This window comes from Dermochelys coriacea, chromosome 2 (assembly GCF_009764565.3).
Source record: "Dermochelys coriacea isolate rDerCor1 chromosome 2, rDerCor1.pri.v4, whole genome shotgun sequence".
Classification (NCBI taxonomy): Eukaryota; Metazoa; Chordata; order Testudines; family Dermochelyidae; genus Dermochelys; species Dermochelys coriacea.
Window position 1 is genome coordinate 86,389,343 of NC_050069.1, and position 14,539 is coordinate 86,403,881.

Below are 14,539 nucleotides of genomic sequence, written 5' to 3' on the forward strand. Positions count from 1 at the left end.
AGCATGCCTCCGCCGCTCCACTTCTCCCGCCTCCCAGGCTTGTGGCGCCAATCAGCTGTTTGGCGCCCCAAGCCTGGGAGGGAAAGAAGCAGAGCGGGGCGGTGTGCTCAAGGGAGGAGGCGGAGCAGAGGTGAACGGGGGCGGGGAGCGGTTCCCCTGCACGCTCCGCCCCCTCCCCGTTACTTGCTGCAGGCGGCCCTCCTTGCGCCCCCCTGCCCCAGCTCACCTCCGCTCCACCGCCTCCCCATAGCACACTTTTGGCTGCCGCCAACCACTTGGCACCCTAGGCAACCGCTTAGTTCACCTAGTGGTTGCACTGGCCCTGGCTGTAGTTAATCCACCGCCTCAGGAGGCAGTAACTAAGTCAACAGAAGAATTCTTCTGTTGACTAGTGGTGTCTATACTAGGGCTTAGGTTGGCTTTACCACTTCTCTTGGGTGTGAATTTTTCGTACCCCTGAGTGATCTAGCTAGGTTGACCTAAGTTTTAGGTGTAGACCAGGCGAATGACAGGAGGTTGCTACAGTTCGAGTCATGGGTGGCAATTTTATTTTGAGGGTAATATAATCAGTCTTTAGCAGTGGAGGTTAAATTAAACATGTGAATGCTTCCTGGAAAGGGAGGAGTATTAGGAGGCACAGAGGAGGGTGAATAGTGGGAGAGGGGTTTGGGACTGTAGTGAGGGGATGGGGATTATTGGGAGGGGGATAAATGGGGATAGGTAGTAGAGAAGGGCAGGAGAGGTTCTGGGTTGAGATGAGGGAGGCCTGTTCCGGCAGTGCACCCCAACCCCCTTCCTTCCCCCAACTCTGCCAGTGAACCCCAATTCCCCTTTTTCACATTTAATAGTGTTAGATCTAGTCCTGTGGGTGAGAGTGAATTGGTTGTAAAAGAGGTGAAGAGCTTGTATGTTTCAGCATCTGTGGGATTCGAATTGTAAAAGATGTGTGTCAATGGTCATACTGGGGCATTGTTGAAAGAGGACAGAGTTAAGGGTGCATGGGCAACCTTAACTGCAATTTTTGGTTTTCAGAAGTTTTAAGTTTTGCTCAACTCAATGTTCTGCAGGGGGACAGCATGCCACCAACCAATCATAACTCTATATTAACATTGTTTTTTGCCATTGAATACATGTTATTGTTGACAACTTTTATACTGCTGTCCACAACTGCTGTAGATTCTGAGGAATATTATATAATACATTTTTGCACTGAATTATAATGTATATTATATTTCATGTGTCAGAACTTAAAATATAGGAGCATATTCTTATTATTTGGGGCTATGTAAAGTTTCTCTAATTTGATCAGTGTGGTGTTAGTGAGTGTGTAAACTCCTATGAATAAATCTGTAAGAGAACGTGTTTTAAAACCAGACGAGTTGCTGCTTATGCTGAGTACATAAATGCTAACATTATACATAAGTTTTTTAGAACTCCTTTCTTGTTACTAATAATGGGTCTGCTCTAAATATTATTGCCATAGACTGGTATGTGGTTTCTTGCAGCTAGAAGTTTAAATAACAGAATTCATATGTTAGCACAATTCATCATTGTTCCATACAAAAACCTAAATTTAGTAACACCCAGAAAGCCTTTAGGGCAAAGTGAAGGACTCAAATTAAGAAATGCCAAAGTTGTAGTTGGCCTTGTAACGTTAACTCTGCCCCCTTTTGTGTTTGCCTTCTTTAGAGCACATAAGTATTCTGCAGGACTCATTCATTGTGCAGAAAGAATAGTGCAGTGAATGAGGCTATTCTTAAATATTTTTATCCTGCCTGTTCAGTGAGTGGACTCCTGATTCTTTCACTGCACACCATCCATTCTGTCCTCTGCAGAATCACATGTGCTGCTAGGCTGGTGTAAATGCAAATTTATTCCAGATCTACACCTTCACAAATGCAGATAATTGATCGAGCTGGGTATTTATATGGCCTCCATCACCATAGTTTGTGAGGACTTTGATGAGAGTGTTTACCTGTCATCTATTTTTTCTGCCTTTTGCAGTATTGTTTGCATTTATTTTCATGAGACATTTTTGGAGCTTTAGTTTCCCAGATTTGGCATCTCTGGGGCGGAAGAAAGATAAATGCAATCAACCACTTGCAACTATGTCTACTCGGAGTTTGTTTTGTAACTCTTTTATTACATACTCTTGCAAATTTATATACAAATAAACATTTTTAAGTAGCTACAGAATATGAGGCACCCAAGGACTGCAATGCTCCCTGTTGGATTTAATTCCTAGAACTTTGGGCTTATGGGAGGTCTTGAACTGGGAGCCTGGGCTTAGTGATGATTAGTGATATATCTTCAAATCAACACTTACAGATAATTATATAACTAGAGTTGCCTCCATTTTTATTACCTGACTGGTATTCACTCTCCCTTACTTCTTGTTGTCTTGTTTCAGGCAGATAGAGAGTGATAGAGACAAGGTCTGCATATCTCTTCTTTAACCACCCCCACCCCCAAAAACTAACTTTTTTTAAAAGCTGTTGTTTTGTGTCTATTCATGCATGCATCCAGGCAGGCAACCACAAATTATGTTAACTGCTTTTAAAGTGTCTGGGTTCATGTGGGTTGATATGCAGCAAAAAGAATAGAGATCTCTGGAGGCAACAACGTCAGAAAACTGATAACCTACTTTGCAACTTAATACAGAAAATTTGTGTAAGCCTCTAGAATTTCACAAAAATATTCATGAAAGTCCAAAATATGTTTTTGTAGGATATGAGAATTTATGTAAACAAATTTAGAATCTGCATTTGTTCAGCATTAATCCTTACAATGTTCTTTTCAATAGAATTTCAATCTGAAGGTTATTCTTCCTGGTTTGAAAGAAGACTCACAGATCTTCAAAATAAGATTACTGCCTGGTAGGTATTTTGAAATATTTGTGATGACATGTTGAAAAATATTCTAATGCTTTTTTCTGTAATGGTGTGCCTCCATCCAAGAAGACACAATACCAGATGAGATGTACATTTACCTCTACATAATTTATGATCTGTCATTGTTCATAATATGTCAGTCTAGGTACTGGGCTTTGTCTATTATTACTAGCAAGTGAAGACTGGAAACTTAAAACAAACTTTATGATGTCATTCCCCCTTTATATGGCAAACATTGGCTCAGCATTCCAGCTCTACCTATTCTCTTAGCAGCTGGAAATCACCTGCCTGGCTGAGATACATTTTGGATATTTGCAAGGCTGCCACTTGACCCTTTGTATATATGTTTACAAACTACTGTGCCATTCTGCTGCATCCTGCTCAGATGCAAACTTTGGGAAGACAATCCTGCAGTCTGTGTTCAAACAGACTCCGAGCCCCAGCTACTGCAGGTACTACCTGACAGTCATCTGCATGGAATACATGGCTGTATCTATTCAAAGAAGGAAACATGGTTACTTACTGTAACTTTTGTTCTTTGAGATGTGAAGCAGACATGTATTGCGCAACCCATCCTCTGATGTTTGGTGTGAAGGAATTTTTGGGGGTCGGGATGGCGCCACCCTTATAAGGCCAGGAGAGGGCATAAGGCCACAAGATGTGAGCAATGCCTCTACAGGCACTGCTAGGGAAAGTTCTCTGGCTCTGGTGCACTGCATGTGTGCACATCAGCATGGAATATACGTCTGCATCACATCTTGAAGAACAACAGTTACAGTAAGTAACAATGTTTTATTGGACCAGCTTCTGTTGGTGAAAGAGACAAGCTTATGAGCTCAACAGAACTTCTCTTTACCTTGTCTCTGTCATATCCTGGGACTAACCTGACTACAACAACATTGCAAATACCAATTTCTCAAGCAGTTCCACTTACACAGTATATGAAAGAGATTTACCACGGTGCCTTCAAGAAAAGATGCCAAATGCCCTTGTTCAGATGGTGCTGTTACTCCTTTTTGCACAGGCTTTTCCAGATTAGTGAAATGTATGAGGTGTGTCAGGTCTGTCATGGGTTAACTACTCTTGGCCTCTGCCCTTTTGACCGACATCAGGTGTGCCAAGCCATTTTGGGGAAATTATCCTATGGTTGCCTTCCTTATAGTTAAGTGGACTAGCAAGTCCACATATAATTTCTATTTTATTCCATTACCTGTTTCTGGGCTGCAGACAGATGTAAATGCTGTCTTCTGAGAATGGATATAACAGTCTAATTTGATCAGATTAGATACAATGAAAGACATACTTCTGAATTTTCACCTCTTCCTACATCAAAGATATTTGGACATTCTTTCTTCCTGCAAATACCAGACACAGTTGAGATTTGTTCATAGAATTGCAGGGCATGGCCACATACTTTGCACTGGAATCTATGCCTTTGACAGTGCAGTGACACTTCAGAGCAATTGATTCAGTGCAATCCTACCTTTTAAAGCTAATTTATGGGCAATAATGAGCAAAATCTTTTTCATTCTTTGCTTTTCTTAGGGGACTAAAATTTCAGTGGGGGTTGCTTCCTGAGTAGAACCACCGGTTCATCTCCTCCTCTCCATCTATTCCTCCCGTTTGCTTTTTATGATGTCGTAGGCCATCCCAAATAAGATGAAAGTATGCTGGTGCTCCATGTGCAAAGAGACCATAGCAACTACAGAAGAGCAACTCTGCTAAGATTGTTTCATGGGCCTGGGAACAATTGTAGGTCATGTTAATCCTGTGAGGAAGATCCTTAATTGCCACTTTAGGACTTAATGAAAACTCGGAGTCTGGTCTCTTAATGCCTATCCTTTTGATTTGACATTTTTTATCTTTAGGGTCCCATGCAGCCACGGTAGGCAAATTTAGTAACCATTTCTTGCTGATGATGCTTTTCTACCATTTATTCCCCCAAAAGCTTGTTCTATGCTCTGGTTTTCAAAAATAACTTCCTGTAAGGGATAGATCAGAAAACTCTGTTGGGCTAAAGCTTTTTACTAGCAGAGATTTTAATATAGTCTTCAAAAGTTGTCATGATCTCTTCTCCCTCCCCCGAATCCCCAAAATAGCTGTCACTTAATAGGTCTTTTCCCACTTGTTGATAAAAATCAGTTTTAGATACTTGCGTTGTAAATGTATAGATCCCAGCTCAGGTGGAGTATCATAACTAATTACTAAGTTTCCTTTCCCTTTTTTATTTTTTTCTAAATTAATGGAGTTTTCACTCAGAATTTACTATTCTCTGATTCACCATAGTTGTTTTTATTGCATAGGGTAGAAATTAGAAGTTTTAAATAACTAATGGACAAGAAGAGAGATTCTTTGCAAAATATTTCTGAAAATTGACCAAAGCTATTTATTTTGTTATCATTATTCATTCTCGAAGAACTTTGACATATACCTTTTGGTCTAAGAACTTACAGTTTCCTTTAGGGACTGAACATTAATTTTCAGAATTAAGATTGACAACATATAAAAATTATTTTACATTTTAAGCTATAAAGTTTCTTTTGACAGCTCTCACTATGCCCTCCACATCACATCATTTTTTCTTTTTATTTATTTATTTTTTCTTTATGTTTGTGTATGAGTTATAAAGGTGGTAGATTACATGATTAGAATGCCTTTTAGCATGATTGATCAGATTTCTTTGTGGTTATCTGCATCCTATAGCACATTTCATATATTTGCCCTGCATCTCACGGGAAAGTCCAGTTTCAATATCTCTGTTGGTTTACTGGTCAGCACTGATAGTATTGGTGACTTGTAAAGATGTTATTTTATATATCTGGTGATTTCTGTATGTTTGTCTATTTAAGCACATTCAGGAGAATAGTAAACAATGCACATGTAAGGACAGAACCCCCTGCTTATTTCAATACTAGAATTCTTCTGAGGAAAGATTCATGAGTGTGAATTGTGCTAGATTGTTTGTTACCAAAGGTACCTTGGCAGTTTATTTTCAGATTACGGTTATTACACAGAGAAACTGAAGTCAGATAACTTGTAAAATTCTGAAGTGTAACCTCTACTCTAAAACTGTGTATGTTTACAGGCACTCCTCGTCAATTGAAAGTGAAACCTGATTCTGAAATTCTAAAGATTGAAAATGGGACATCTTTCCCCTTTCAGGTTGAAGTGTTGGATGAATCAGGAAATATAACAGCACAACCAAAACTGATAGTTCATTGTAAGGTAGGCTACATTTTATGTATACTAGCACAGGCTTCTGTTACAGCACTTGCTTTAATAAAAAAAAAGTCGGGAAAGTCTATAATAAAGTTTCGTCAACCAACTGTAATATACTAGTAATTTTCCAGACATTTTGAGATTTGATAGTAATTGCAACTTCAGTGCCCCTCTACCACATAGTCCCTGACTAAATGTCAGAGGTACAAAAAGATGACACATAAGAGATTAAAAAGATATTGGGATGAGGATATTTAATTACAATATCAAGATACTTCAGGTCATGCTGTGTGCATGTATGTGCGCGCGCATGTGTAGAGAAAGAGAAACCCTGCTTACATTTATTTGGTCTTTGGATTAGCTAATGCCTCAAGTGAACTCTTAATATAAGAAATAACAGACTATTATTTGCAATATATTGTATGACAATAATTATTTTTAGTATTGTTTTTTTTAACTGTCAGCAAACGACTGCAGAACCCATTGCACATATTTAGATTTCTCAGAAATAAGCTCACTGCGGGCAACTTTAAAATGTTTAACAAGAATATTTGCACTTAGATTTTCATTTGTGTATTGTTTATGCATGTTACAAACTTAACTTTAACATTTTTATTTCATGAATGAGTGGTAAGTTTTCTGTCAATTTTAGGGTATAAATCTAAAAAAATTTTAAATTTTGTGTGGCATGAGTCATTGTTTGGGAAAAAAATAATTTAAGGCAAAATATTTGAAATATGCTTAGAGATGAAAATGCAGGCTAATCTGTATAAAAACAAATAGTGTATTATTCATGTATCCTAAGGGCAGGCCCACATTAGAAACGTTTGCTGGTATAGCTATGTCAGTTAAAGGTTTGGGGATTTTTGATTGTTTGGCAGTGTTCTGTTTTGTTTTCTTGTGACATTTCTATATCAGCAAAACCCCTAGAGTAGCTGCAGTTAAATTGGCATAAAAGTGCTTTTTGCCAGTATACTTTATTTCACTCCAGGAACTGATATAAACTATACTGATAGTATAAGATGTGTACACACAGAACCATTTGCCATAGCTATATCAGTAAAAGTTTTCCAGTGTAGACTGGACCTACGTTTTTAGGATAATGTGAGGGATTGTTGAAAATCAGTGTTTAAGCCTAAGCTACCTTCTTGCTATAACTAAGGAAGGACTAGTGCCCCTTCATAATACATGTATTTGTTTGATACTTTTTTGTATATGTATTATTAAATATGCTTTATTAAACATGTATGTCAGTCACAGTTGTAATCCTCATCCTCCCAGGCCTCTCCTGTTTGTTGTTCTCCATTGCTGTGAAAAGCCTGGCTTTGGATTCCAAGATTCTTGAAGGAATGGACCTCTAATTTTACCTGTAAAGAGCCATGCTTACCTTTGGTGTTGCATAACTAATATTTTAATTTATTTACATGCTACTATATTTAAGTGTAATTTTGCATTTTAAATAGTTTGTAGGTGCTCCAAATCTTCCTTTGTATGCCGTGGATTGCAGTAACGCTGGGACAAATATTTTAACTGGACCAGTTGTGCATGTACAGAATATAAAGAAAGACCAGATGCTCAAAGCAAGGATTGAAATACCTGTAAGTATTGATCTGGTGATGCATGCGAATGAAAGAGGTAGGGATGAATTTAAGTGACAGGCTGCAATTTTTTGAACTTCACAATGGGGAAGGGTCTATATGCCTGCTCTCTCACATATCAGGCAGTTAAAGGAGGCCAATACAGAGTTACAGGGCTCCTGCCCTATAACCAGTAACTCGTCTTAGACCATCTTCGGGGGCTTATTCTCCCGGCCTCTGCTCTATGCAAAGGGGTTAGAGGCTACTAAGGGGAACCTCTGTCTTAGAAGACTTCAGGTCTCCCTTTCTTCTTCCAGGCATAAGGTCCACTAGTGAAATCCCAGGTCTCATTTACCTCTGGGAGCTGGCCTTTCTAGTCTCTGTCTACACTTAGCGCCAGCTGCAAGTTCTGATGAACTAAGCATTCTATACTATCTCCTAACAATAGACTTTCCATCTCTACTCCTTTTGTCTAACTGCCCCCACAATGCTGCCGGGAAGGCAAAAAAATGACCAGACCTCTGCCAATTTGGCCCAATGGAAAAAAACTTCCTTCCTAATCCCCCAAATGGGCCATTGGTTAGATCCACAACATTGTGGAAATGCAGCTCAAAATACTGTCAGTACAGGAAGTGAGGGAAGGCAGGGCAGTTATGAAGCAACTGAAAATGGCCCCCAAAAGCCCAGGAGCGCTTTAAATCATGGAGATGGGAAGCATAAGAGCCAATCTGTTCCCTGCTCCCCACCCCTGCCAGCCAGTGGAAGGCAGAGAATCTCTCCCTCCCTCTTCCAGGTATATTTTTACCTATTTCAGAGGTAAGCAGAAGGGATTTGGGATTTCCAAGCTGGTATGTTCCTCCCGAGCTGAGTTTCATTGCCTTTAGTGTGATCAAACATCATATCCCCGTCATTGAGCCGAGGACAGGGCATTGTGCTATACCTATGAATTAATATGAATTGGAGTAACAGTAATAGGATGAAATTTAATAGTGAGAAGTGTAAGGTTATGCATTTAGGGATTAATAACAAGAATTTTAGTTATAAGTTGGGGACGCATCAATTAGAAGTAACAGAAGAGGAGAAGGACCTTGGAGTATTGGTTGATCATAGGATGACTATGAGCTGCCAATGTGATATGGCTATGAAAAAAGCTAATGCGGTTTTGGGATGCATCAGGAGAGGCATTTCCAGTAGGGATAAGGAGGTTTTAGTACCATTATACAAGGCACTGGTGAGACCTCATCTAGAATACTGTGTGCAGTTCTGGTCTCCCATGTTTAAAAAGGATGAATTCAAACTGGAGCAGGTACAGAGAAGGGCTACTAGGATGATCCAAGGAATGGAAAACTTGTCTTATGAAAGGAGACTTCAGGAGCTTGGCTTGTTTAGCCTAACTAAAAGAAGGTTGAGGGGAGATATGATTGCTCTCTATAAATATATCAGAGCGATAAATACAGGAGAGGGAGAGGAATTATTTCAGCTCAGCACCAATGTGGACACAAGAACAAATGGGTATAAACTGGCCACCAGGAAGTTTAGACTTGAAATTAAACAAAGGTTTCTAACCATCAGAGGAGTAAAGTTTTGGATTAGCCTTCCAAGGGAAGCAGTGGGGGCAAAAGATCTATCTGGTTTTAAGTTTCTACTCGATAAGTTTATGGAGGAGATGGTATGATTTTGGTAAGTAATTGATCTTTAAATATTCAGGGTAAATAGGCCTAATCCCCTGAGATGGGATATTAGATGGATGGGATCTGAGTTACCCAAGAAAGAATTTTCTGTAGTATCTGGCTGGTGAATCTTGCACATATGCTCAGGGTTTAGCTGATCGCCATATTTGGGGTCGGGAAGGAATTTTCCTCCAGGGCAGATTGGAGAGGCCCTGGAGGTTTTTCGCCTTCCTCTGTAGCATGGGGCATAGGTGACTTGAGGGAGGCTTCTCTGCTCCTTGAAGTCTTTAAACCATGATTTAAGGACTTCAATAGCTCAGACATAGGTGAGGTTTTTCGTAGGAGTGGGTGGGTGAGATTCTGTGGCCTGTGCTGTGCAGGAGGTCGGACTAGATGATCAGAATGGTCCCTTCTGACCTTAGTATCTATGAATCTATGAATACTTTTAGAAAGGTGTATTTTTTAAAAAAAGGCAAAAGAAGGAATTGCAGAAATTGCATCAGTTAAAAACATTTTTTCCTTGGTATAGTCTATAGTGACTAGTTTAAAGAGCCTTGGAATACTTCTCTAAAAAGCACAAGATAAATACAATTTGTATGTATAGAATGTACAGCTGCAAGATGTGTCAAAACTGCAGCCATTAATAGGTACAAACAGAAGACAGTAGTGAAGGAGTTTGCTGTATACTCTGTTTTTTATATTTTGTTTTTTCGTCTTCTGTTCCTATCATCTTGATGTTTTTCTGTATTTCATTTTCTTTGTATTTCATCATTATTGTTAATATGAAACCATTCTTTATTCTAATTCCTGTCATTTAATGATCCCTCTCAGCACAGGTTAGTATTTCTTTGTAATGCAGAGAAATTTGTCTCTGTCCACAGCCATTATCACATTTAACTCAATAGTTGAAGAAAACATGAGGAACCTTAATTAGTTTTATCTTGAAATCTAAGGAGATTAGTTAACTTGTAAACTCCCCCTTCCATTTAAAAAATCAAATCAAATCTTTTCCAATAAATTTGCTTTTTCTGGCTTTCAGGCTTGTAACTCATATGACATGACTATAGTATAGTAAATAAGTAAGATTTCAATTTTCTTTAATACTTAAACACTTGTCTATGCTACTACTTGCATTGAGGGGTCAATTAAATGTCCTCATCTTGCACTATGATACCAACTTCATAGTGACCTTTAAGTATACATCAGCTCTGATTTCTACAACAAAAAGTTAGGAACGATTATTGTGGTAGCTCCCACATCCTGTCCAATGCAGAATATGACTGAGGTTTTTCCATGGGATATTTCCTCTATAGAACCACACACTGTAAGTCAAAAGTGCCTAGCCGTGTGGTCAAGGAACCTTCCTGAAGAGTGGTTTCCTCTGAAGTTTCTTTGAGCTGAACATTACATAGACCAAAGGTTATAAATAATCTGCTTCCTTTTACTATTCATCAGTCCATATCTGACTACCAGCTGGAGTACTCCTAGGTCAAACCTGTCCATTTTCTTGGTATAGATCTAAACAGAAGTACTTGAAAACCTCTTATAATGATAGGTTTAGTGTAGGCATAAGTCTGGTACAGTATTAGAGTTTTCTTTCTAACTTGCAATGAATTTTTTGTGACATCTGATTGCCATGGGCTTTGCCCAAGATGGTGGTGATCCATCTAAGAAAATAGGATTTAGGAGGTATATCTCTTAATTTTCAGTATTCCCTCACTTCAAATGGGTGTCTTTTTTTTCTTTTTCTTTTTTTTAAATAATACTGTCTGGGAAGAATGTATAGCTAAAGCCTGTGGTGCCTGAAACGTCTCTTTAAAAAGATACGAAAGATTCTGATGGCACATGATTCTGGAGATGCTGTTTCAAGAAGACAGGTTTCAGAGTAGCAGCCGAGTTAGTCTGTATCCGCAAAAAGAAAGGGAGTACTTGTGGCACCTTAGAGACTAACAAATTTATTTGAGCATAAGCTTTCATGAGCTACAGCTCACTTCATTGGATGCATGCAGTGGAAAATACAGTGGGGAGATTTATATACACAGAGAACATGAAACAATGGGTGTTATCATACACACTGTAAAACCTCTCCAACGCATCATCAAGGATCTACAAGCTATCCTGAAGGATGACCCATCATTCTCACAGATCTTGGGAGACAGGACAGTCCTTGCTTACAGACAGCCCCCCAACCTGAAGCAAATACTCACCAGCAACCACACAACAAAAACTCTAACCCAGGAACCTATTCTTGCAACAGAGCCCGTTGCCAACTGTGTCCACATATCTATTCAGGGGACACCATCATAGGGCCTAATCACATCAGCCACACTATCAGAGGCTTGTTCACCTGCACATCTACCAATGTGATATATGCCATCATGTGCCAGCAATGCCACTCTGCCAGGTACATTGGCTAAACTGGACAGTCTCTACGTAAAAGAATAAATGGACACAAATCCGATGTCGAGAATTATAACATTCAAAAACCAGTCGGAGAACACTTCAGTCTCTTTGGTCACTCAATTACAGACCTAAGAGTGGCAATTCTTCACCAAAAATCTTCAAAAACAAACTCCAGCGAGAGACTGCTGAATTGGAATTAATTTGCAAACTGGATACAATTAACTTAGGCTTGAATAAAGATTGGGAGTGGATGTGTCATTACACAAAGTAAAACTATTTCCCCATGTTTATTCCCCTCCCCCCGCCCCGTTTCTCACACGTTCTTGTCAACTGCTGGAAATGGCTCACTTTGATTACCACTAAAAAAGGTTTTTTCCCCCTCGCTCTCCTGCTGGTAATAACTCACCTTACCCGATCACTTTCATTACAGTGTGTATGGTAACACCCATTGGTTCATGTTCTCTGTGTATATAAATCTCCCCACTGTATTTTCCACTGCATGCATCCGATGAAGTGAGCTGTAGCTCACAAAAGCTTATGCTCAAATAAATTTGTTAATCTCTAAGGTGCCACAAGTACTCCTTTTCTTATTTCAAGAAGGTGTTTATAAGCACAGTGGACGTTGCCATAAAGCCTGACCTGAAATCCCAAAATGAATGGTGTTCTCTGGCAATGGAGCTACACAATGATCTGTTGAAACCAATACTACCAAATAAATGTAAGAGTTGTTCAGAATAAGCTGAAAAAAGCACCTGTTAAAGTGCCAGCAGTTCCAAGAGACTGCATAGTAAGAAAATGTGCTTTGAGTTCTGGTCCCTTTCTGTATTCCACTCTGGATACGCATGTGCCTGAGACCGGAGAATTCTAGCAAGTAGTGTCCATTGGAAGTGTATATAGTAGTTAGTTAGAATCCTCACCCCAGGGAATCATCTGATCCCCCAGCACAGGACTTAAGTTATCCCCAAGCTCCCAGGCTTTAAGAATTGCATCTACTGCCCCTTCTTGTTTTCATTCAGTGACGACCACTAGCACTGCCTCTACTGCATTGAAGCCCATATTTCCATTAAGTACAGTATATGACACTCCTTTCCCAGTCGAAAGCAGTAGGCACGAAAACTCCAGCTTCGGAAGTACCTAATGGAACGCGCCAGGGAGCCCCAGTCGGATCCAGGCTGGGGAGAATCTCAGGACATCAGCCTAAGACATCAAGGAGTGCTCCTCCTAGCTTGATGTCTGACTCAGGACCAGGAATGACTAGACCCAAGGATCCTTCATCTGGCCCACCTCGCAAGAATAAAGGGCACTCTCTCATGAGCATAAAAACAGATTCCTTTCTAGATCTACTAAGAGTAGAGATCCTTCCTTGACCCCATCCAGGTTGGGCAAATCCTTGCACACAGGACACAAGGCCTTAAGTTCTCCTAGGCCTTGTGGCCAAGATCAGAAGGTACATAGGAGCAAGGCTTCTTCAGTACTGCTCCGTATGTCATCAACACTGACCACAGTACCGACTAAGACAAAGCGCCTGGACCCAAAGGATTGTGAACCATTGGTACCGACAGTTACTACATGGTTGAAGTCTCCTTGATTGGTGCTACTGTCAGATTCCCCTAAAGAACCACCAGTTACTAAGAGTTCCTTTACACTAACTCCAGTGGTGCAAGGTGATAATACACAGCCCTCTAAGCCTTCAGTATATCCTACACCACTGCACAGGATATCTTCATCCTCCCAGACCGTAGTCTCCCCAGTTGTTGGGATCGACCCTCACCAGAGAGATTCTAACACCAGAAACAAGCCCATTCCATTAACTACTCATGGCTTCATGACATGGGTACTGATGGCACTTGAGATGGAACTGGACTTGACGTTCTCATCATTAGGAGAGTCAGATATACCAGTGGAACTATCCTTCCTTCCATCAAGGGAGTTCAGCTCAGATGGGATCAAGAGTCTCATACTACCAATCTCGTCCATCCAAGTAAGGTCCTGCTGCTAGGGACCAATTTTTCCCAATAGCTTGGAGACTGCCACAACCTACTTTTGATCCCTCATACTGATGTGACTGGGGCCATTGGGCCTGTACTCACAGCTGGAGTTTGTCGATCTAAGAGGGACTTTTTACACCTCCTTGCCTCCAAGAGGTCAACCAGAGCTTCCTGAGTCTATGCAGGAGGAAGAAGATGAACCAGATCTGCTGATACTATCAGTACCAACACATATTTCATCTTCCTTGCAGTCTCATCGTTTCCTCTGGACAACCACAGACCGTTCCAAGAGCTGCTTTGGAGAGTAGCAGAAGAGCCTCAGATTCCCTTAGAGGAGATCCAGTACTCACAAGTGCCTGGACAATCCTACAGCTTACAGGATCTAGCTGAATACACTCCTGGTCAATAAGGTGATTCTGGAACCAGCAAAATCTGTGTGGCACATAGAACCTACCCGTTCTTCTTACCCTAAGATAGCAGCAAAAAATGTTACTTTGTCCTGGCTAAGGGAGTGGAGTTTAGGTTCATAGATACTAAGGTCAGAAGGGACCATTATGATCATCTAGTCCAACCTCCTGCACAACGCAGGCCTCATCCACCCACTCCTGCGAAAAACCTCTCACCCATGTCTGAGCTATTGAAGTCTTCAAATCGTGGTTTAAAGACTTCAAGGAGCAGAGAATCCTCCAGCAAGTGACCAGTGCCCCATGCTACAGAGGAAGGCGAAAAACCTCCAGGGCCTCTTCCAATCTGCCCTGGAAGAAAATTCCTTCCCGACCCCAAATATGGCG

The 14,539-nt window shown here is 40.4% G+C and overlaps 1 protein-coding gene across 4 annotated transcripts in view; it reads left to right on the plus strand.

The window, feature by feature from the left end:
• SMCHD1 (structural maintenance of chromosomes flexible hinge domain containing 1) overlaps positions 1-14,539 on the plus strand; it is a 162,343-nt gene that overhangs the window by 71,237 nt on the left and 76,567 nt on the right. For all 4 annotated transcript variants that reach the window (XR_006278901.1, XM_038389302.2, XM_043508033.1 and 1 more), the window contains exons 22-24: positions 2,804-2,876; positions 5,977-6,116; positions 7,574-7,708. Coding sequence is in view for 3 of the 4 variants with exons in the window: in XM_038389302.2 (XP_038245230.1) it covers positions 2,804-2,876; positions 5,977-6,116; positions 7,574-7,708 (348 nt within the window). In the remaining variant the exon portion in view is untranslated. The remainder of the gene's footprint in view (positions 1-2,803; positions 2,877-5,976; positions 6,117-7,573; positions 7,709-14,539) is intronic.